The 21,961-nt window shown below is 41.8% G+C and overlaps 1 protein-coding gene across 2 annotated transcripts; it reads left to right on the top strand.

Moving 5' to 3' along the window:
* Positions 1 to 1,473: 1,473 nt before the first annotated feature.
* On the top strand, positions 1,474 to 21,706 carry kdr (kinase insert domain receptor (a type III receptor tyrosine kinase)). Of its 2 annotated transcripts, none has more exons than XM_074636121.1 (31): positions 1,474 to 1,794; positions 2,614 to 2,707; positions 2,789 to 2,991; positions 4,367 to 4,488; positions 6,318 to 6,486; positions 6,757 to 6,896; positions 7,759 to 7,942; positions 8,287 to 8,401; positions 8,551 to 8,717; positions 8,822 to 8,978; positions 10,513 to 10,633; positions 10,752 to 10,863; positions 10,963 to 11,162; positions 11,815 to 11,983; positions 12,318 to 12,464; positions 12,548 to 12,679; positions 14,490 to 14,596; positions 14,890 to 15,025; positions 15,903 to 16,007; positions 16,090 to 16,203; positions 16,484 to 16,572; positions 16,772 to 16,934; positions 17,039 to 17,130; positions 17,222 to 17,344; positions 18,261 to 18,372; positions 18,455 to 18,554; positions 18,634 to 18,739; positions 19,487 to 19,632; positions 19,781 to 19,865; positions 20,847 to 20,932; positions 21,039 to 21,706. In XM_074636121.1, the coding sequence occupies exons 1-31, from the start codon at positions 1,728 to 1,730 to the stop codon at positions 21,253 to 21,255; spliced, it is 4,080 nt and encodes a 1,359-aa protein (XP_074492222.1). In that variant the 5' UTR covers positions 1,474 to 1,727; the 3' UTR covers positions 21,256 to 21,706. The 2 variants fall into 2 exon arrangements, with proteins under 2 accessions (XP_074492222.1, XP_074492221.1); XM_074636120.1 differs by having other exon boundaries at positions 1,498 to 1,794; positions 6,321 to 6,486.
* Positions 21,707 to 21,961: the final 255 nt, after the last annotated feature.

Consider the following 21,961-nt stretch of genomic DNA (forward strand, 5'->3'; position numbering starts at 1 on the left):
GCACTTGCTCGCTCTAAATAGACATGAACGAGCATCTCTCAAAACAGTGAGGCGACACACGTCAGCTAAAACCACAATATCACTCTATATTTCACCTGCTTGGCAGTAATGTTAGCTGACCAGACGGAGGTCTCTCCATGAATCACTGCTGATCCTAGTGTTGGTTTTTCCTGCTTCAGCCTCCCGACCGCAGCCGGAAGGAGCAGGGAGACACCGGCACCCGGTTGGAGACGATAACGTTTCTCTCTGCGAAGCCTCGTCACTTCACAAGACACGGAAAACCTCTGTTGGTCTGGAGGAGCTGCAGCAGTTATTTCTGCACAAACGTCTGATGTACATTCACTAGATATTCTCAGAGCTAAATTAACTCTTCTGCAGTGTGGAGTGTGCGCGCATGAACGTGAGGTGGAGCAAGCTGAGTGAAGGCAAGCAGGCAGAGGAACAGAGGAGCAGAGACTCCGGCCCTGGAGACCAAAGCTACAGTCTCCCCCGCATACTCCGACAGCAGCTATTTTGACATGTAATTACAGGGTAAACACAAGTGTAACTGATAAAATGAATTATGATTACGTTATATTTAGTGTAATAGCCATTCCAGTGAGCCAGTATGCACAATACCAGAGCCTTGCCATGATTAATGATATTAATTACACCTGTGTTTACCCTGCAATGACATGTCTGCTGTGAAAAGGGCCTATTGCGTTTATGACCAGACGGTCAGAACTTACATTTTTAGTCTTGTTTTTCTTTTTGTCCCTGTAAAATATAGTCCATTCTTTAAACTTACAGACTACCTGTCTGAATGAACGCCATTGCTATCATTGATGTATAAAGAGCCGATTTGTTTACTGTTCCGCCATGAAAAAGATTCCAACATTCAAGCCATTCAAGAGTTTTATTTGCCATTTGCACCGAAGTACATTGGAATTCTGAGCAGTTTACACCGTCAGCTTTAAGAAAAAGAAAAAGTAGAAAAGGCACAAGGTAATTACAGTACAAAATAAGTAGCACATTCAACTCAACACAATAAATAAATAAATTATTAAAACATAAAACGCCCTCAGTGTAGTCAATAAATAAACTAAACTACCCTCTGCATAGGAATGATACCCCCAGAATACAAATATACAGTATAGAGTATATGCTCATGACCATATTAAAAGAACTTGTAGCTCTCATAAAAATATAAAAAAATAAAAAAATAATATATTACCTATACTTTATGTATTACGTATACTATATATACATCAAAACATTAATTGCGTATCACATTTTCCCCAGGATTTCCCCCAGTCACATGTGCCCCACCTGTCATGCCTCTGGCCCCACAGTTTGAGAGACACTGGTCTAATCTCAGTGTTTGTCCTTTAAACAACCAGCAACAGGTCCACAAGTCTCTCTCATGTTTCACTACAAAGTTATGCAACTGAAAGAGAGAGAGATGCTCCTCCCCTGGAGGCTGGCTCAGGACTTGGCTGAAGCGCGTCTCTCCATCCTCAGCAGCAGCTTCACTCCATGGGGAAAACACAGGCGCACTTTACCCACTGTCGCTCTGCTGCTGCTGCTGTTTTCATGACTTTGTGGAGGCGCAAACTTTCTCTGGAGTGGAATATAAAACATCAGAAGTTGATGGATTAGCACTGAGCGTGTAGGATTAACAATACTGCAGTGAATCTTTTTTTTTTATTGGATGTTCATGAGGACTCTCTGTCCATGTCTTCTGTCGGATGATGGCTCAGGCAGTCTCCGTCATTCTACTGTTTGGCATTATTCTGAAAATCAGTTGTGTTGCTGGTAAGAGAAAACATAAAATACTCATCAAATCTTCATCTTCAATCTTCAAATCTTAATTATTGACTTCAGTTAAATAACAAACTGAAAGAGGAGTTTTGTAATAGAGGCAATAACATTCTACCAGATTATTTTTATATCGCTGATAATTTAATGTAGGCCTCAGTTGTGACTATGAGGACAGACATACATGGGCTATCTGAGTACTTTTGTGGTTTATGAACAGTTGCATGCGTCTAATAAATTTGAAATGTGAAGAAAAAGTATTGTGTGCCATTTCTGAGATATGATGAGAAAAGAAGGGAAATCTGAGTTTATTTGACAAAGAAGAATTCATTTCAACCAGTCATAATCTCAGTTTATCTTTGCTAAAGAAAAAGGATTAGCATGTTAATTTAGAGGTCATTAAGTCGTTTATCATGCCTACATGGTCAGCCTATAACGTGTTTTTTCCATACAATACAATATGTGCTTTAGGGCCTCACTGGGAGGTGGTGGGCAGCCTGTATCCTCAGAAACAGGAACCCCACCTAGGCCACACTGTGGCCACTTCCTGTTTTGACACAGCTCCGCCATTTGCTGCAGCAGTGGAAAAATGGCCCTGAGTAGAGAGCCAGTTACAAAACAGTTCAAAACACTTTTTTTCTGTATTGTACGTTAAGTTCCTACCTTGTGCTTTTGACCTGATTTAATTTCCATTAAAACAATTTTAAGGACTGTACTGTGCGTGGAAACAATAGTGACCTCTGACCCCTCTATGTAGCTATTGTTTAGGGTTGTACAAACTGATGTCATCACTTCATGAATTGTTGATTCCTCCAGCCATTGAACTGCGGTTTATGCCTGACCCGCCAACGCTGAACATCTATGGCGTTCATAGGATGAACAGATCTGACAACCTGGAGCTAACATGCAGGTAAATATACCTCACTGAGTTCAATCCATCCATTGACCCATACATACAGACAGAACTCTCTCTCCATCTCTTGACTCACAGAGGTCGGCAGTACCTGAGGTGGACGACCCCTCCTACGAGCATTCGCTTCTCCACCAGTGACTGCAGTGGATCGGGACTCTTCTGCACAACACTGCGGATCTCCAACGCGACTGTCAATGAGACGGGACAGTACCAGTGCTCCTACAGAGACCTGAAAGTGGAAGATGGCAAGACTTCAGCAGCAACTTATGTGTTTGTCCACGGTATAACCCATTTTAACCTTATTTTAGAGTGTAGCTGGAGTGATGGCATGATGGTACTGTGGTTTGTTTTGTTATACAGAAGAACTTTATGGCAAATAGACACTGGACAGTGAAGAAAATGTATTAATCTAGGCTATACAGTAAAAAAAAAAAATTTTATGTAACACTGTGGTTTACAAACCCACTGTCACGTCAGAGACGCTCACTGATGTTATGCCATAATCGGTCAAATCATGTTAAAGGGATAGTTCGGATGTTTCTCAGTGTGGTTGTAAGAGGTACTTCTCCATAGTCAGTGTGTTACTACAGTAGATGGAGTTAGTAGAAACAGACAGGAGTACCAGCACGGGAACAAAGCAATGTACTGCTGTGGAGGGGGGCAGCAGCTAAATGTATTTTAGACACCTAAAAATCAGTTTAAATGTACGCTATATTTAGAATGTTTTCGCCAGTTTATCTTGACGTGAGACAGATATACAGTCTATGTTTCCGACTGGGAACTGAAACTGTTATATATGCTCTCGCCAAAGCCACTACAGGTATAAAAAAAACAAACCCAACTCTACTTTTATTTTTTACCTGTAATTTTACCTCACAGAACACAGGAGTTGCTGGTCTATCGCTGCCTCGATCAGTTTGTTTGTGTTATTGTGTGAGTTTGGTGTTTCAAAGGGTTAGTTTGGATTCACCAAAGTCACACTAAAACACAAACAAACTCGTTTCTGGTGGCGGTAGACCGGCAACTCCCGTATTCTGCGAGGTGGAATCTGGTAGTTTTGAAGAAAGCATTGATAACAACTTCAGTTCTCTGACAGAAAGGGCTGTCGGACAGCAAGGTAAAGTAAAAATATTCTAAATATAGCGTACACTTAAACAGATAATTCACTTTTTAGGTCTCTAAAATCCGTGTTGCTGCTGCCCCCGTCCACAGCAAAATACTCCTGTCTGTTTCTCCAAACTGGGGGCGTGCAGACCGCCATCTACTCTAAGTTCCTCATACAACCCCACTTCAAAATACCCGAACTATCCCTTTAAAGGATGGATTACTATGAGTAATATTACTGCAAATAGTATCACTGTCAACATTTAAACCCCAAAATACTGTAAAAACATTTACACTGTAAATAGTGTAAAAGCTACAGTACGCGTGTGTTCATTCAAAGTGAATTATAGTGAAAGTATAACTGGAGCCATTACAGGACTCCTACTGTTACAGTCTCACAAAGGATACACTACTGATACAGTTATACATTTAATGCAATGCGTTTATTCAAACATCCAGTCATCCTTGCTCAGTGTTGTGTTGATTTCACTCTAACATTCTTCTTAACTTACAGAGGACACATTAATCTGATGTTTGCACAATTGATTTTAGATTACAAGGTGCCATTCGTGCCGTCTGAGAAAGAATACCCGGTGGTGTTCATCCGTGAGGGCGAGCGGGTGGTGATACCGTGCCGAGGCACGGTGGAGGATCTCAACGTTACGCTCCACACTGTGAGGAAGAGTTGTTTCTGTTCTCTTCATGTTCTTTCTTTTAGGGAAATCTAAAGTGTTGCACAAGCTGGAGCTACTTCTGTAGGATGAAAGGCATAATGTCAGGATGTGGATTTAGAAAAGTTTCATTGTTTTATAAGAAGCAGGAAATAAGTTATAAGTGATATTTCATTTACCACAATTTTCGGGCACATTGACATTTAATACTGCATCTCATTTTAAAAGGCGAGTCCATTATTTGTTGAGGTTTTTATATGATTGTGTAGCTTCCCAGTGGTTTTCCTTTGGTATTCAAATTTTGGTCTAATTAAGGCTATTTTCCCAAACTCCTCTAAAAACTTTTCCCACGTGACATGACATAGGTTTCTGCTTGATGCTGCTGCTACGTAATACAGTATATATATATGCATCCTTATAATCAGTGTATTAACGTTACATACAGTAACTTACATGGTTGTCGGCATGCTCCCAGTTTGGAGAAGCAGACAGGAGTGCCGGCAGGAAGCTAAGCGATGTACTGCTGTGGACGCCAAATTAGTTTGGATCCAAAAACTCAAACATTAACACAAACTAACTAACCGATCGATGCAGCGGTAGACCAGCAACTCCTGTGTTCTGAGAGGTAAAATTACTTTTTTAGTTTATGGAGTCTGGTGGCTTTGAACACGGCGATATAACTGCTTCTGCTCCCGTCAGAAAGGGCTGTCTGATGGCGAGGTAAAGTGGTGAAAATATTCGAATTCTGGCTAAAATAAGTTTTTCTTCTTCTCTCGTTCACAGCCGCTTTACCTTGCCATCAGACAGCCCTTTGCGACGGGGAAGCTGTTATATTGCTCTATTCAAAGCCACCAGACTACATTGCTAAAAGCAGTAACTTTACCTCGCATAACACAGAAGTATGCATACAAACCCAGCCCAAAAAATCCCAACTAACCCTTTCAGTTATTTCCGAACTCATAATAACCTTATTGATTAGCTTACTTTGGCAACCTACATCACTACTTTTTGCTAACGGCTGAGTGGGAGTTCCCATTTGAAAACCCCGGAAGAGAACGCAAATGGACCCGCCCTTTAAAGGGTTGTAATTTAGAATTGCTTTTCCACGAAGTTTGGGGACTCACAAGAGACAGATTAAAAAAAAACAGAGGTCAAAATCAAAGCAAAACAGGCAGAGATATTATGATATTTTCTTTTTGTCCCTAGTATGGGTCAAGCTCCAAAAACATGGGATCTTACATTTCCTAAAAAGCAACCAATAGCATCATTGACATCTGACCCTTGATACCCGGTTAATGCCCATGTTTTTCCATCTCCGTGCCCCAGTTTGTAACACAGGCTTTCTTTCTATTTTTATTTCCAAGCCCAAGTCAAAACAATGATAACATAATCTGGGTTGTTATCCAGACTTTAGGAAGCTCCTCTGGAGTCACAGATTATACAGACGTTATACATATAGAAGTGTTTTCAAGCCTGAGTTGTACTCCTCGTGACAATTAAAATAACCTATGTGTAAAACCAGTGTAGTGTCCCTCTAAACCAGTAGAACTGAGACAAAATGCCTTTCAATTTATCGTGGTTTCATGCTAACTTGCTTGATAGATACATTCTCAGGAGTGATATCACTTCCTCTATTATCAACAACTCCTGATGCTGATTATTTCATATCAATTTACAGAGCTTTTTTTAACCTAATGTTCTACGTTTTTTAAAGTAATGTTATCTTGTTTGCACAGCAAGATAAGGGTGCTTGTGTAAAATGTGCTGGTGTTGTATTTATTTATTTTTTTTTAATTCTGTGTTCGAAATCAGTAAATTTCTGTGTCTGTCAGAAGTATCCAAATAAGGAGCTTCATCCCGATGGGAAGGACTCTCTGTGGGACGCCAAGACGGGTTTCACTGTTCCCAGTCATCTGATCAGCTACGCCGGCGTCGTGTCCTGCCAGACCCATATTGGAAATGAGACGTATAGGTCCCCTCTCTACATTGTCGCTGTTGTCGGTAAGATGGAGAAAGATTTACACAGAAAAATAGAAGTAAAAAATGTAGAAGTAATGTCTAGGTGTTTGTTTTATTGGACTGAATGAATACTAAAACTTTGTGGAAAGACTGTCTAAATGCAGGTTTTTGCATGCGTGTGAGCGAGATGGACTGATAGCATGTAAGTGAAAGACTAGGTGGCCTACTGAGCGAGGCGGAGTAGTAGTCTGTAGTCTCAGGAGAACAATAGGCCGTCGACTGACTGCCGTGTCTTCCCTCCCTTTTCCTCAGGATACAAGATCTATGAACTCACCCTGACCCCCGCGCAACAGAGGCTGTCTGTGGGGGAGCGGCTGGTGCTCAGCTGCACCGCCAAAACCGAGCTCAACGTGGGCATCGAGTTCAACTGGACGCACTCCGGTCAGGCCCTGGTGAGTGCCCAATGCCCTTGTATACTTTACATGTGACCAGCCTGTTTTACACACTGCTGAGGACAGACAGAATAACTGTATCTCACTTCCTGTTGTCCTTGCACATATTCCTTACTTCCTGCTTTCAGGAATCCTTCAGTTTATCTCCACACCAGGTCAAAGTGCAAAGGTGACCAGATGTGTCTTTAATGTTCTGCCTACACACTTAAAGGACCAGTGCGTAACATTTAGGAGAGCCAGTCCTCTTTATGGAGTCCGCCATGTTGCTCTACCATGTTTCTACAGTAGCCCAGAACAGACAAACCAGACTCTGTTAACTTTTCCTGCTTGGGCAGGAGTCGATAACGTTACTCGATCACGTCACAATAAAGCCCAAAACGTGGCCTGCAACAGACTAGGTACGGCATGTGGCCATATGCTGCTTTATGCAAACGTATGTATATATTTATTACTGGAAATCAATTAACAACACAAATCAATGACAGATATTGTCCATAAACCCTCACAGGTACTGCATTTAGCATAAAAAATATGCTCAAATCATAACATGGCAAACTGCAGCCCAACAGGCAACAACAGCTGTCAGTGTGTCAGTGTGCTGACTTGACTATGACTTGCCCCAAACTGGATGTGACTATCATAAAGTGGGCATGTCTGTAAAGGGGAGACTCGTGGGTACCCATAGAACCCATTTTCATTCACATATCTGGAGGTCAGAGGTCAAGGTTTTTTCTCGCCAAAAGGTTTGTGTTATTATTGCGTTAACTTTGACAGCCCTAAAAAGTCTTCCACTCTCTATTTTCACATATTTTCTGAATTGTTCTAAATTGTCTAAATATAATTTTTGTCTCTCTCATGTCAGACATCGGTGAATGGCTCGAGGCCGATCCACACGACACCCCACAAGAAGAAGCTGTGGAACTCCCTGGAGCTGTCCAACACCCTCACAGTGGAGAATGTAACCGTTGATCACACCGGAGATTACACCTGCACTGCATCCAGCGGGCAGATGGAGAAGAGTGCTTCAGCACTTCTTAAAGTGTTTGGTAGGTCATACTGAAAACATAATGTTGTTGGAGACAGTCAAGAAAGCTTAGAGATCATGTTTTTTCTCTTAGTTAATTCAGCTAAATGATGAACATAACTTTAACCAATATGTGAACTTGATTGAATAGTTGTATTCTAGCAACAACTACACGATGATTGAAGTTGATGAGCCAGAGAACAATCCACACTTTGACTGTGTTTTATGCGTCATGTAATGTCCTGAAGTATCTCTTTTGTTTGATGTAAGCTCACCAAAGCAAATTTCTATTGTTCCTTCTTAAGTTTTGAATCTTGATTGATGATTTGTGTCACTAACATTTTGTGATTTTTGTTGTGTTTCCAGAAAAGCCTTTCATTGATATGAAAGAGCCGTGGTCGAAGGTTTGGGAGGTAAATGTGGGAGATCAAACATCTATCCCTATCAAGTTCTCAGCCTACCCAGAGCCCAACTTTAAATGGTACGTTCACAGTAGAGCAATACGTTGTAGCATAAGAAATACCACTACAGTTACATTTTGGTAACATGTTAAAAAGTTGTTTTGAAGATACATTTCTATTGTGACCTTGTTATGTAACAGACTACTTTTACTCTCCTCTGTCTGCCCAGGTTAAAGAATGGCCTCCCATTTAAGGACGATTACCGAATAAAACAGAGAATTGACGCCCTCATCATCCGCCGAGTCACAGAAATGGACGTAGGAAATTACACGATGGTCCTGACCAATAGCATTACTAAAGAGGACACAAAACGCTCTGTCCAGCTGCTGGTCAATGGCATGTTTTCTCTGTTTCTTTACCTTTTTTAATTTTTTCTGGAGCTGCCTGACACTGTTGGTTCATGAGACATCGGTGATAACTCTTGGTGTCTTCTTCTACAGTGCGTCCTCATATCATTGAGAAAGAAGTGGCGGTGGACACTGATGTGTACCCGTACGGCAGCAGCCCCACCCTAAGGTGCACCGCCCGTGGATTTCCCACACCTGCACACATCCAGTGGCAGTGGATGTCTAAAGAGGACTGTCCAGAGGCCTTCCTGTAAGTCACATTTCTTCAATATGTGTGAGACGCAGAGAAAAAGAGAAAGAAAGATGGGGGACTTCCTTTTGTGTATGTACACAGTGTTCACATGCTTCTCGGTCACTCATTGTCAACAGGTTGTTGATTCAGGAGAGGAATAGCTGCTTTCGTGATGTTGACAAAAAACAAGAGAAGAGACAATGAGAGCGCACTCTGACCTGACGCAGTTCAGCGGATGTGATTCATGCTCCTCACAATGTCCGACATCAATTATTCAGACTAAGATTGTGTTTACTGATTTTGTACGATCTAGATCAGCCGTTTAAGATGGCAGCTCTGTCCGAGGTCTCGGCAGGGTACACGACAGCCTCCTCAGGTATGCCGTGATTCGGCGAGTGTTGATAGAAAGGAGGAGGCGTGTGTGAGTGTCCAGAGAAGACCATCAGCAGGTTCCCTTATCTCCTGCCTACACATCCGAGCACTTCCTCAGTCCTGCACTATGTTTCCTGTTGTTCCCGTCGTGCTCTCTGTCAAAAAAAAGAGCTTCTTCCTGCTGAAGCTTGGCCTCATCTTGCATACTTTCTTTCCTTCGTTATCATGTACCCTATAGAGTGCTCCAGGGATGACGTGTTTTTGTAGACCAACCAGGAAGTTAGCATCGCACTGGTTCCCTCGTCAAAAAGCCAGTGGGATACTTACATGATTTTGTTCAGCAACACCACTTTTCAGATTTTTGTAGCGTGAATGCAATCACCAGAAGTAGAAAGCTAACGTTAGGCTATAAACGAACTACACTATGACTTCACGTCACCACCACTAAGCTGAAGGTGGATGTGTCGACGTGATGATGTTTAGTAGTGTCATTTAGCCACTTGATAGCAACCGCCTTTTTAAAGACATGTAAAAGCCTCAAAATTCACGAGAGGGGTATTTACTGATGTATTTTACATCGTAGGACAAAATATTTTTTTCAGCTTGTGTTAGCCACAGACCTTATTTTAGGCATCAAACTAAAAACCCATTAAAAAAAACTGGTAGAGCGGGCGCCCCATGTACTCAGGCTGAGTCCTTACTGCAGCGGCCCAGATTAGAATCCGACCCACGGCTTTTTGCTGTATGTCGTGCCCTTCTCTCTCCCCCTTTCTTGTCAATCTTCAGCAATTTCAGCTATACTAATAAAGGCAAGAAAACCCCCAAAAACGATAAAACAAAAACCCCAAATCTTGACTTTGAGATGAACTTCGAACCGAAGGTGCAAAAATACTAACTCGTTTCCGGGTTTTAGGACTCATTCCTGCAGCTCTCTAGTTTACAATCGACAAATACCCAGTTTTGTTGTGCCTCTTAATCTGGATTGACCATTTTAATAAGTTGCATAACACAGCACTAACAGAAATAATTCTCCATTTGTAAGTATTAATGTGTTTGGTGCATCAGAGTGAAAGAGAAACTTCTGATGAAGCGCAACACTGCACCTACGTTGACAGGAACATTTTATATCATACCAAGATATGTGAGGGTCACCTGGTTTGTTTATGTTTTTGTCCAACAGGTCAGGGCTGGAAAAGTCTGAGGCACAGCTAGCGGAGTGTTCTGGTTGGAGAGATATCAGAAACAGCACCGGTCACCATCCCGTAGAACGGATTATGAATGATGCTGAGCATGCCCAGAAGGTAAATAACTCCTCTCCCTGCTGTCCACCACTTTGAGAATCTATCAGTTAAACTGTGGATGTTGCATTTTGACTATATTTAATGTGCAATTATTAACAAAGTAAATGCATTTCCCCAGAAAATCATGAGCTCTTTGAAGATTCAGAGAGCGGAGGCCCATGCCCTCTACAGATGCACGGCTGCCAACAAAGTAGGAGAGGATTCACGCATCATCTTCTTCCACGTCACACGTGAGCACTGTGCCTTTTCTTTTTTTTATTCGTCTCATGTGTCTGTAATCATGACTACATTTCAGTACTCATCATTCTTGCTTGCGTGTCCGTCTGCAGGTGGCCTCGGGGTGAGCGTGTCTCCCTCCAGCGAGCCCTTAGAGGAGGACCACGTCGTTCTGCGGTGTAAGGCGGACAAGCTGATCTACGGCAACCTGACCTGGTTCGGTGTGACCAACATATCAGAGTCAGAGCAGATTGCGTCGGTGCAGCCGTGTCGCCCGTGGTGGAATGTAACCGTACTTAAGAACAATTTTGAGGTACTTTAATTCAGTATTTCCATTCTATACTACTTTATACTTCTACTCCACTACATCTCAGAGGGAAATATTACCACTTACATTTCTGATGTATATTCACATTATTACTACAAAATATAATCAACTAATAAATGATGGTGTATTATTATAGATTAAACTATCCTCCACCTTAGCTCCACCTTTACCTGCTGCAACACATTAATGCACCAATATTTATAATAAGAATATATAATATATATTATTCTGCATTATGAGTACTTTTACTTTTGGTGTTTTAAGCATATATTGATGCTAATACTTTTGTACTTTTACTATTAAGATTTTGAATGCAGGACTTTTACTTGTAACAGTAATTTTTTTTGTAATTAGTATTTTATTGAATTTTTATATAAACATTGTCACATTTTGGTCAACAAATCAAATGACTTCTACTGTATATGCATGATAATAGTAATATATTAATATACTAAATTATAATAAAATACAAAAAGAAACACAAATCAAATGTATATTTCCACATTAATCTGCAAAATGATCTAATCTATTTTACAAGCAACAAATTTGTCAGGTATTTGAGTATTTGTACATGCTGTTATTAGTACTTTCACTGAAGTAAAATATCTGAATACTTCATCCACCGTTGCACAAACAGCGGAGTCCTCCGTCACATGTGGCGCTGCACAGCCTGCAGGGCACCAACGTGACCCTGGAGCTGTCGCTGCCCAACGCGTCCTCTCAGGATGAGGGTCTGTACGCCTGTCAGGTGGAAAACATCAAGACTCAGGAGAAAACCTGCCTGCTGCGCCGTCTTTCTCTCAAAGGTAAGAAAGATATCCAAGCTTTCAAGTGGTGCTTAATGCCTGTAGAGTGAGATTATTTTACTCGTTTTAAGTGCAGTTAATCTATTGTCACTATACTTGGACAAGGCAGAATATATGAAGATTAGGACCATGAAAATATGAGGAATATATTGGTCTGCTAGTATCAAGAGTGAGGCAAACATGAAACATGATAGTTACATTGTGCCTCACAACTTTAACTAATTCTTTCAGATGTTTTAAGAGAGAATAGCTTCAAAAAAAAGTCAAGCATAAATCAACAAAAACTGACATTTATAGTTTTTCAGTGTTGAATTTACTTTGATCCTGATTTTAGGTCTTGAGGCTGCGAGGATCCTTAATAATTTAACCGATCAAAAAGCTAACGTGAGTACAACGATCACTCTCCTCTGTGATGCTGCTGGGACGCCGAAGCCGACGGTTGTGTGGACCAAAAACAACCACACTGTGGTGGAGGGCTCAGGTCAGACGGCTTTTTCAATGAACACTGACTCACTTCACGAGTTTCCAAAGCTATTTAAAAACAACAGTATGGATTGTTTTCAGGCGTGATTCTGAGTCAGCACAACCACATTCTGATGATTCAGCGTGCGAAGAAGGAGGACAGCGGTCTGTACACCTGCACTGCATGTAACAGCCGTGGCTGTGACACCTCACATGCCTATCTGACTACTGAAGGTCAGTCCCTCCCCGAGTCACACCTGAAATATTACAGTGATGATGAAGTACTTCCTGTTTGCTGACAGCATAGATGGATTATGAGACTATGGGCCCCTGGGCACAGACAGGTCAAAGACCCCCAACCCCTTCTACATAGGAGCAAGGCCCCCAGACTGAAAGTCGTCGCTGTCTTGTGTCTTTTTGAAGTCGTTCTGTCTCAATGTAGTCTTTTTGTGGTCTTATTGTAACTCTTTGTTGACATTCTGTGTTTCTTTATAGTCATTTTGCGTCTCTTTGCAGTCTTTTTGTGTCTGTGCTGTTGTGTCTCTTTGTAGTTGTTTTTTGTCTCTTTGTAGTCGTCCTGCGTCTCTTTGTGTCTTTTTGCGTCTCTTTGTAGTCAATTTGCGTCTCTTTGTAGTTGTTTTGTGTGTCTTTGAAGTCACCCTGTGTCTCTGTCTTTTTGTGGCCTTTTTGCGTCTCTTTGTAGTTATAATTTTGTTATAATTTGGTGTGTTTGTAGTAGTTTTGTGTCCCTGGGACCCCTGGGCCTGTGTGCGGTAGCTGATAGTAAAGAATAAATTGTTCGTAGTTCATACATAAGATAATTTAGCCTTAACCGCTTGACAATACACACAATACTCACAAAGACTGTATTTATATTTGACCTCAAGGCTTCACCAGTTCACATCACACATATGACATTTTCTGATATCAAAGATGTAGAACAAGAATAACTTTGCTTCCGCATGACAGGAAGTTGGCCCAGTTAGCACACATCCTCCTGGGAGTTTCTAAATCCAAAACAATGAGGAGAGCGCAGGACAAAGGGAGAGGCCAGCCCTGCCCCAGCTCCAGCCTCTGCTCTCTTGTCCACCCTTTTCTGTCCTGAACACAGAGACATGGCGACAAACAACAAAACAAACAAATGCGCTAACTGGAACCAGGGCCTACGTGACCTGCTCCCCGCCAGCAGAATGTAGACCCAGTTACAGTAGCTCCCGGCTCAGGCGCCAGCCCTGCAAATGAGGGAGGACGAACCTGCTAACATGAAAATCTCTGCATGTGAGAGAGTTTTACAGAGAGAGAAGAGCGAGCAATTAAAAGAGAGACTTTCCGAAGGTTTTTGGGGTGAGGAGGGTGGTTGAATCTTATATGTGCCTGACATTTATGAGATCAGATGTCTGACTGTCCATCAAATCAATTAGATTGTGCCAGATGAGTCACATGACCGGGCATGTTTATTCCATGTTTCTTCAAAATGAACCGTAACTATAAATTTCACAAGGGAAGAATTCATCTGGGATCCGAAAAAGTTAAAGATAAAAAAAACTACACTTCCCTCTCTTTAGCAAAAATAAAAAATACTGAACCCTCCCCATTTCTTGACCCCCTCTTTACCCCTTATAATTTCCGTACAGCTGAATTGCAGCAACGGTTCATTACAGCATGTAGTTACACACTACTGCGCTGATTGGTCTTTTCCAAGTTGTCTTTGGCAGTAGTTGTTCGGTGCCGACTCCTCGCCATTTGTTATGACTAGATAAAATATCAGTTTGCTTACAGTCCAGATTCCAACAGTCTCCTTCCTCCAACCCAAACACAGACGCACACATACACACGTGTACATGCCAAAGACAATGACAAACCTGTCTGAAATTTATGAAACGCTGCCAAGGCGCGCCACGGATATTATAATTGACATTCCACCGTGGCTGTCCCACGTTTCTCCCTGAAGAACGGGCCTCAAATTTATCAGATTAGTTGTATGCTTTGCTCTTTGACACGTTGCATTATAAGGTTGAACTCATATTGTTGTGTTTTATTCCAGGTGCAGAAGAAAAAACTAATGTGGAACTGATTGTTCCTATCGGGTCGGTGGTCATCGCCATGTTTTTCTGGTTACTGATCGTCTTTGTCATCCGTGGAAGAAAGAGGGTAAGAACTTCCTCATCCTCATCCTCCCTGTGCCATACCACATACATCCTTCCTTGGATTTTCCCTCCTGTTAAACACACAGGGGAGCCGATACCGATTAAAAATAAAAAGATAAAACACATGCATAAGCACACACACACTCTGGTGGTGATTAGAAGTGACTGGTCTGGCTCTCCTTTGTATCCAGGAACAACAGAGCCACTCTCTGCTCCCATAAGTCACGTAGACCAGCTGCACTGATTGGGCCTCATTAATTCACACATATTCTCTCTCTGTCTCTCACACTGTTTCAGCCAAGTGGTGGGGAGCTGAAGACGGGCTACCTGTCCATGATCCTGGACTCAGAGGACATGCCCATTGACGAGCAGTGTGAAAGACTCACGTATGACGCCAACAAATGGGAGTTCCCTCGGGACCGGCTGAAGCTAGGTGAAAATACTGTAGGCAGCAAGGTAGCATACTAGTGAGTAAGGAGACAGCAAGCATCTGCATCACTGAAGCTCAGACAGTGTCATCAGAAGATTTATTTAGGGCTGTCAATCGCTTAAAATATTTAATCGTGATTAATCTTATGATTGTCCATAGTTAATCGTGATTTAATCGCACATTTTTAATCTGTTCAATGGGAGATTTGTCAAGTATTTAATACTCTTATCGACATGGGAGTGGGCAAATATGCTGCTTTATGCAAATGTATGTATACATTTATTATTGGAAATCAATTAACAACACAAAACAATGACAGATATTGTCCAGAAGCCCTCACAGGTACTGCATTTAGCATAACAAATATGCTCAAATCATAACATGGCAAACTGCAGCCCAACAGGCAACAACAGCTGTCAGTGTGTCAGTGTGCTGACTTGACTATGAGTTGACCCAAACTGCATGTGATTATCATAAAGTGGGCATGTCTGTAAAGGGGAAAAATTTAGTTCAAGTTTGCAGCGTTATTTAACCTCTTTCATGACAAGCTAGTATGACATGATTGGTACCAATGGATTCATTAGATTTTATAGTTTCATATGATGCAATTATCTTCACTCTACCTTTAAAACGTAGCTGCTACCACCAAAAAAATCACAAGTTGTGTTAATGCGTTAAAGAAATTAGTGGCGTTAAAACGAATTTGCATTAAAGCGTTATTATCGCGTTGACTTTGACAGCCCTAAATAATAGTAATAAAAAAAAAAAAACTCTTAAGACGGGTGGTGTTGATGAGGGGTTACTACATCCAAAAGAACAACATCAGCACTGACGGTGTTATTTACAAGTGTGTCCTCATCACAAGTGTTCTGCATTAAAGGTGACCCACTGGGACGTGGAGCGTTTGGTCAGGTGGTAGAAGCAGCCGCCTTTGGCATCGAGAAAGCCACAACGTGCACCACTGTCGCAGTCAAGATGCTTAAAGGTTAGTGTTTTCACACATGCACACAGACAGTACTCACAATGAAAACCTCCAACAGTTAAATTCATCTCTCTCTGTGTTAAAGAGGGAGCCACGTCGAGTGAGTACCGCGCCCTGATGTCAGAGCTGAAAATTCTCATTCATATTGGACATCATCTCAACGTGGTCAACCTGCTGGGAGCCTGTACGAAGCCTGGAGGTGAGTGAGCACATAGCTGTACTGTAACATGAAGACAGGCCTATTTACTTGTGTCCTGAGCATGCAGTGTTCCTGGGTAATTTTCTCCTTTATGAGGGCTAGTGATGGAACTTAACAAGCGTTCCCTGACCTAATTATAGTTATCTGTGTCTACTTGGGGTGTCTATTTTTCTTTCCCTCTAATACGCCTCACACTTTTCATTAAATCAGCCTCTAGATGTCCTCTGTGTCAAGTTAATGGTCGTCTTACTTTGATCCTTTACCTCTTTGCTCTCCACAGGGCCAGTGATGGTGATTGTGGAGTACTGTAAAAATGGAAACCTCTCCAGCTATCTGAAAAGCAAGCGTGGAGAGTACAGCCCCTACAAGGTAAATGATGCGTAGCTCTTTCTGATGTGGTTACACTCAGCCCAGACCACCGCACGCAGTCACAGCATTGACCACGGACCATTACCCAGCAATGCACTCCAGTAACTGATCCACAGATTATATCTAACATGGGAAAACCTGCAACCTGAATAAAATATCAGTATGATTCTGAACTCTTTTCTCTGTGTTTTCCCAACAGAGGAAGCGTGTGGACAGCCAGAGGTGGGCGCCTGCAGAGGAGGATGTGACCGAAGGGGATCTGGGCCTGGGGGAGATCGCCCACCTGGACATCTGCACCGGAACGGCGGTCTGCTACAGAGATGGAGACACGGTTTCAGGCAGAAACATGGACACTCAGGAAGGTGGGGGAAGACAACTCAGAATGAAACTAGCTTCCACTTTTGCACCAGTGCATTGCTTGTTATGTTGTTCAGGACTCACAGTTATGATTTAAATGTGACCACAGAGAGCTCAGATGATGACCATCTGACCATGAAGGACCTGATAAGCTACAGCTTCCAGGTGGCCAAAGGCATGGAGTTTCTAGCCTCCCGCAAGGTGAAACTACATCTATTTAGAAATCTGTGTGTACGCGTGTAAACATCCAAAATCGGAGATAGTAATCTCTTTGTTTCTGTTTGCTCTGCAGTGTATCCACAGAGATCTGGCAGCCAGAAACATCCTGCTTTCAGAGAACAATGTGGTGAAGATCTGCGACTTCGGCCTCGCTAGAGATGTCTACAAAGACCCTGACTATGTCCGCAAGGGAGATGTGAGTCCCCCTAAACTTACCTTCGCTAAACCCCTCCCCCCTTGGTTACTGTTGCTAGGTGTGTCAAGGTCAAGCTTTCGTAACTGGCATGTCAATATGGTGTTTTCAACAATATCAGTGGGAGATATACCAAAGGAAATAATGGCAGATTTTTGGAATAATCGTTCTGAAATGCCAGAGAGAAGTAGACAGAAAATTTAGCTTAGTTTATTAAGATCCCCATTAGCTACAGCATTGCAGCAGCTAGTCTTCCTGGGGTTCACAAACACACTTACAATGTGATAGTGCACAGAAATAACATAACATTACAGAATAAACAGCACAAGACTGAACACAAACACAGAATAACCTAACAGAATTTTACAGAATAAACGGCAACAATCAAACACAGACTCTGAGAAGACAAGCTCCTGACAATCAATCAATCAATTCTTGTGCGATGTGTCTAAGTAGCAAATTCCATTCATGCATAGCTCGGTACATGACTGTTTGTTTGATTGCCGTTCGTTTGATTGCATTAGATTAGCACCTAGACCCTAGATTAGATTGCATTAGATGTATTATATTCGCAGGCAAGTATTTCGCATTTCATGATATTTGCTGAGCAAACAAATGAGTTTTTGTTGATCTTCGATGGATTCAGCTGTGAGTGAGGTCTCCCACGCTGTTTAATTGATCGCTCTTCTTGCGTTTTTGGCTTTGGAAAGGCGAAAAAATACGACCCTCCCCTCTAAACTCTGAGGATATCTGCTGTCGGACTTGCAGGTTCATACACACTGCTGAAAGCTTGACAGGCCTCCCGCCTAGTTACGGTTGCTAATGTAGGATTGGACAGTGACCGTTCTAGGGAGGGGCTTAGCGAAGGGTCAATTACGGTGTGAGAGGCAATGAAACTTACATCTTCTTCTTGTTACAGGCTCGTCTCCCTCTAAAGTGGATGGCTCCTGAGACCATCTTCGATCGGGTGTACACCACACAAAGTGACGTTTGGTCCTTTGGGGTTCTCCTCTGGGAGATCTTTTCTCTGGGTAAGCCTAATAATCACCAGTACAAATAACAGTAGACATACAATGATCACCTGCAATACCACCTCTGTCTTATCTCCTACAGGGGCGTCTCCCTATCCGGGTGTTTGCATCGACGAGTTATTCTGCAGGAGGCTGAAAGAGGGAACCAGGATGAGACCTCCAGACTACGCCACCAATGAGATGTGAGTGGACACGATGCAGTTACACACAGAAATGTAACTCGCGCCAATGTCTTATCATCTAATTTACGTGTGCTCATAGATACCAGACCATGTTGGACTGCTGGCTGGATCGTCCCACAGACAGGCCGACATTCGCAGAGATGGTGGAACATCTGGGCAACCTGCTGCAGGCCAGCGCTCAACAGGTCTGTTTGGGTCAAAACTACGACTATCAATCGAGTAAAATATTTAATCAAATATAGCTACTAATTTCTTTAACGCATTAACGCAACTTGCGATATTTAGGTTGTAGCGGGCTCAGTTTTAAAGCGAGAGTGAAGATACTGGTATCATATGAAACTAGAAAGCCTAAGGAATCCATTGGTACCATGTCATACTAGCTTGTGGGGAAGGACGTTAAATAACGTTGCAAACGTAAGCTAAATTGTGGCGAGGAAAAAGTGTCATGGCCATTTTCAAAGGGGTCCCTTGACCTCTGACCTCCAGATATGTGAATGTAAATGGGTTCTATGGGTACCCACGAGTCTCCCCTTTACAGACATGCCCACTTTATGACAATCACATGCAGTTTGGGGCAAGTCATAGTCAAGTCAGCACACTGACACACTGACAGCTGTTGTTGCCTGTTGGGCTGCAGTTTGCCATGTTATGATTTGGGCATATTGTTTTATTCTAAATGCAGTACCTGTGAGGGTTTCTGGACAATATTTGTCATTGTTTTGTGTTGTTAATTGATTTCCAATAATAAATATATACATACATTTGCATAAAGCAGCATATTTGCCCACTCCCATGTTGATAAGAGTATTAAATACTTGACAAATCTCCCTTAAGGTACATTTCTAACAGATAAAAAAATGTGTGATTAATTTGTGATTAAATATTTTAATCGATTGACAGCCCTAATATTTGAGTACTCTTGGTCTCTCCAGGATGGGAAGGACTACATCCCTCTGACAGCAGGCAACGAGGCAGAAGGATCTCCAGTGACCCCTGACCCCAGGAATCCCTACAACAGACCACAAAATGTGGAAATCCTGGAGGCTCAGCTCCACTATGACAACCCATCGTCTCTTGGGTCAGCAACAGCATATTAATTTCACTCTCACTCTCCACGTCTAAAAGACGTTTCTCACCAGTGCGATGCGAAAATGGGTGTGAAACGGCATTAAAGTTCAGACACTCAGCTGTGAATTTTGTTTAATCACGTTATCTCCTCTTTGCAGACTGTCCCAGCAGAGTGAGCGGTGCAGTCGGCCCCTCAGCGTGAAGACGTTTGAGGACATCCCGGTGGCGCGCAGCAGCGTCATGGTGAGTCCCACAAAACACATGTAGTCACAGATTTGATCTACTAACTACTGTGAGAATGATTGCTTTGTTCTGAAATGTTCCTCTACATTTACATTAAATATTAGAAAAACATTTAATATAATGCTTTTCAATGCAACACCGCCACAAAATCATCCCTCTCTGACACAATATAAAAAAATAGTGAATACGATAGCTGTTACCGTATGGCACTAGATTGTACAGATGAGAATCAGAAATACTTTATTGATCCTTGGGGGGGAAATTAAGGCGTTAAAGTTGCTCTTGTATAAACATAAAGAAATGTAAGAAATAAAGGAGTATGTAACCTGTAAATAATGTACATAATGCTACAATATAAACACAAAATGTTTAAAGAAATATAATTAAGTACTAAAATTAAAAATAAGAAAATGAGAATATAAGAAATATGTACAAATGCATTAAAATGTGCAATATATAACAAATAACCACATTGCAGATAAGTAAATACAAAATACTGAGAAGTGGGATCTATTAAGTGTATTAAATATAAATGGTATAAATAAGAATTAAATAAAAATATTTCTTGAATGTACAGTATAAATGCAGTACATTCAAGTCCATATATATATATATATGTATATATATATATGTGTGTGTGTGTGTGTGTGTGTGTGTGTGTGTGTGTGTATTGTATATGTATGTACTGTATACATGTGTACGTACATACATATATGCAGATATGTAACCATGAACGTAGTAAATGTATGCAAAATGAATATTAGCGGAATATAATATATATACATACACATACCAATTTAAGAAATGATCGGTATGGTTAAGAGGGGTATTATATCGAATTAAGAAAGTCTGGTATCACCCATTTCTGATGGGGACAATAGAGTAGATCGTATCGTATCGCAACAGGGAAACTAAAGAATATGAAGTTTTTCTGTCTGCACCAACGACCAGTGTTCATTAAAATGACTGCCTCTTCTACAGGAGGGTCACACAGACAGCGGGATGGGCTTCTCACCAGACGAGGTGAAGGGTTTGAATCAACAGCTAACAACAACGCCCAACTTCAGGTGAGCGCTACGTATCAGCACATCTATCACTCATTACCACAACCGTACAGTTCTTGATGTCTTTTAGTTGCAAATCATAAATATACTTCCTGTTTTCACTCCTCAGCCAGCTGCTGCGCTGTAAGAGTAAAGAGTCTCTGGCCTCGGAGTCGTCCAATCAGACGAGCGGATACCAGTCGGGGTACCACTCTGACGACACCGACACGCCGATCTACGCTAACGAGGAGGTGATCATGAAGCACAACATGCTGAAGAAGCCTCCGCTGCCCAAGACGCCGGACAAATTCAACGTGGAGATCCGCTACAGCACGCCGCCCGTCTGACCCCCAACAACCACTTAAGTCTTTTCACTGTACAGAGTTTGGTATTACACTTTAAGAACAATAACGAAACACAAAGAATGAAGGTTGTATGATAAGTTTGTAAGCTGGACAGCCGGAGGAATGCTTTCATGTTTACTCAGCGAGTAAAAGGTCGAGACACGCCTACTTCCTGAGGCGCAATCCACCCACTTCCTCTATTACAGGAAATGACATCTGGAATTTTATAGATAATTGAATCATCAAATGTTTTCTTTCTTTTTCTCGTTGGCACATTAAATGTCTGTTAAAGGAGTTAGTTCTCTCAGATCAATCAGAACAATGTTTCTGTAGAGTCACATTTGTACAGTTCTTTTATGCGTTTATATAACTTACAGTATTTTATTGAACGTGTATTACTAAACCTGCAATAAATGTAACTAGTTTTATAAAATAAAAATACTCACAGATTAAGACAAATTTGCTCTTTTATTGGAAAGTCTCACTATTTGTTCGTCCCAAACATGATAATCTGAGTGTTTGTCTTTGTACCATAAACGTCTCATTTCCTGTCTCTGTGTCTAACGCAAAGAAAACAGCACTTTCTCAGCCTTGGTCATTGTGTGTGTGTGTCCTATAGGAACAATGTCCTTCCAACCTTGGGTATTTTCTCAGCTGTGTTCAGCTCACAATGCCCATTATAGCCCTGCCAAGGCCAGTGTGGGCCACT

The sequence above is a fragment of the Sebastes fasciatus genome, chromosome 5, assembly GCF_043250625.1.
Source record: "Sebastes fasciatus isolate fSebFas1 chromosome 5, fSebFas1.pri, whole genome shotgun sequence".
Taxonomy (NCBI): domain Eukaryota; kingdom Metazoa; phylum Chordata; class Actinopteri; order Perciformes; family Sebastidae; genus Sebastes; species Sebastes fasciatus.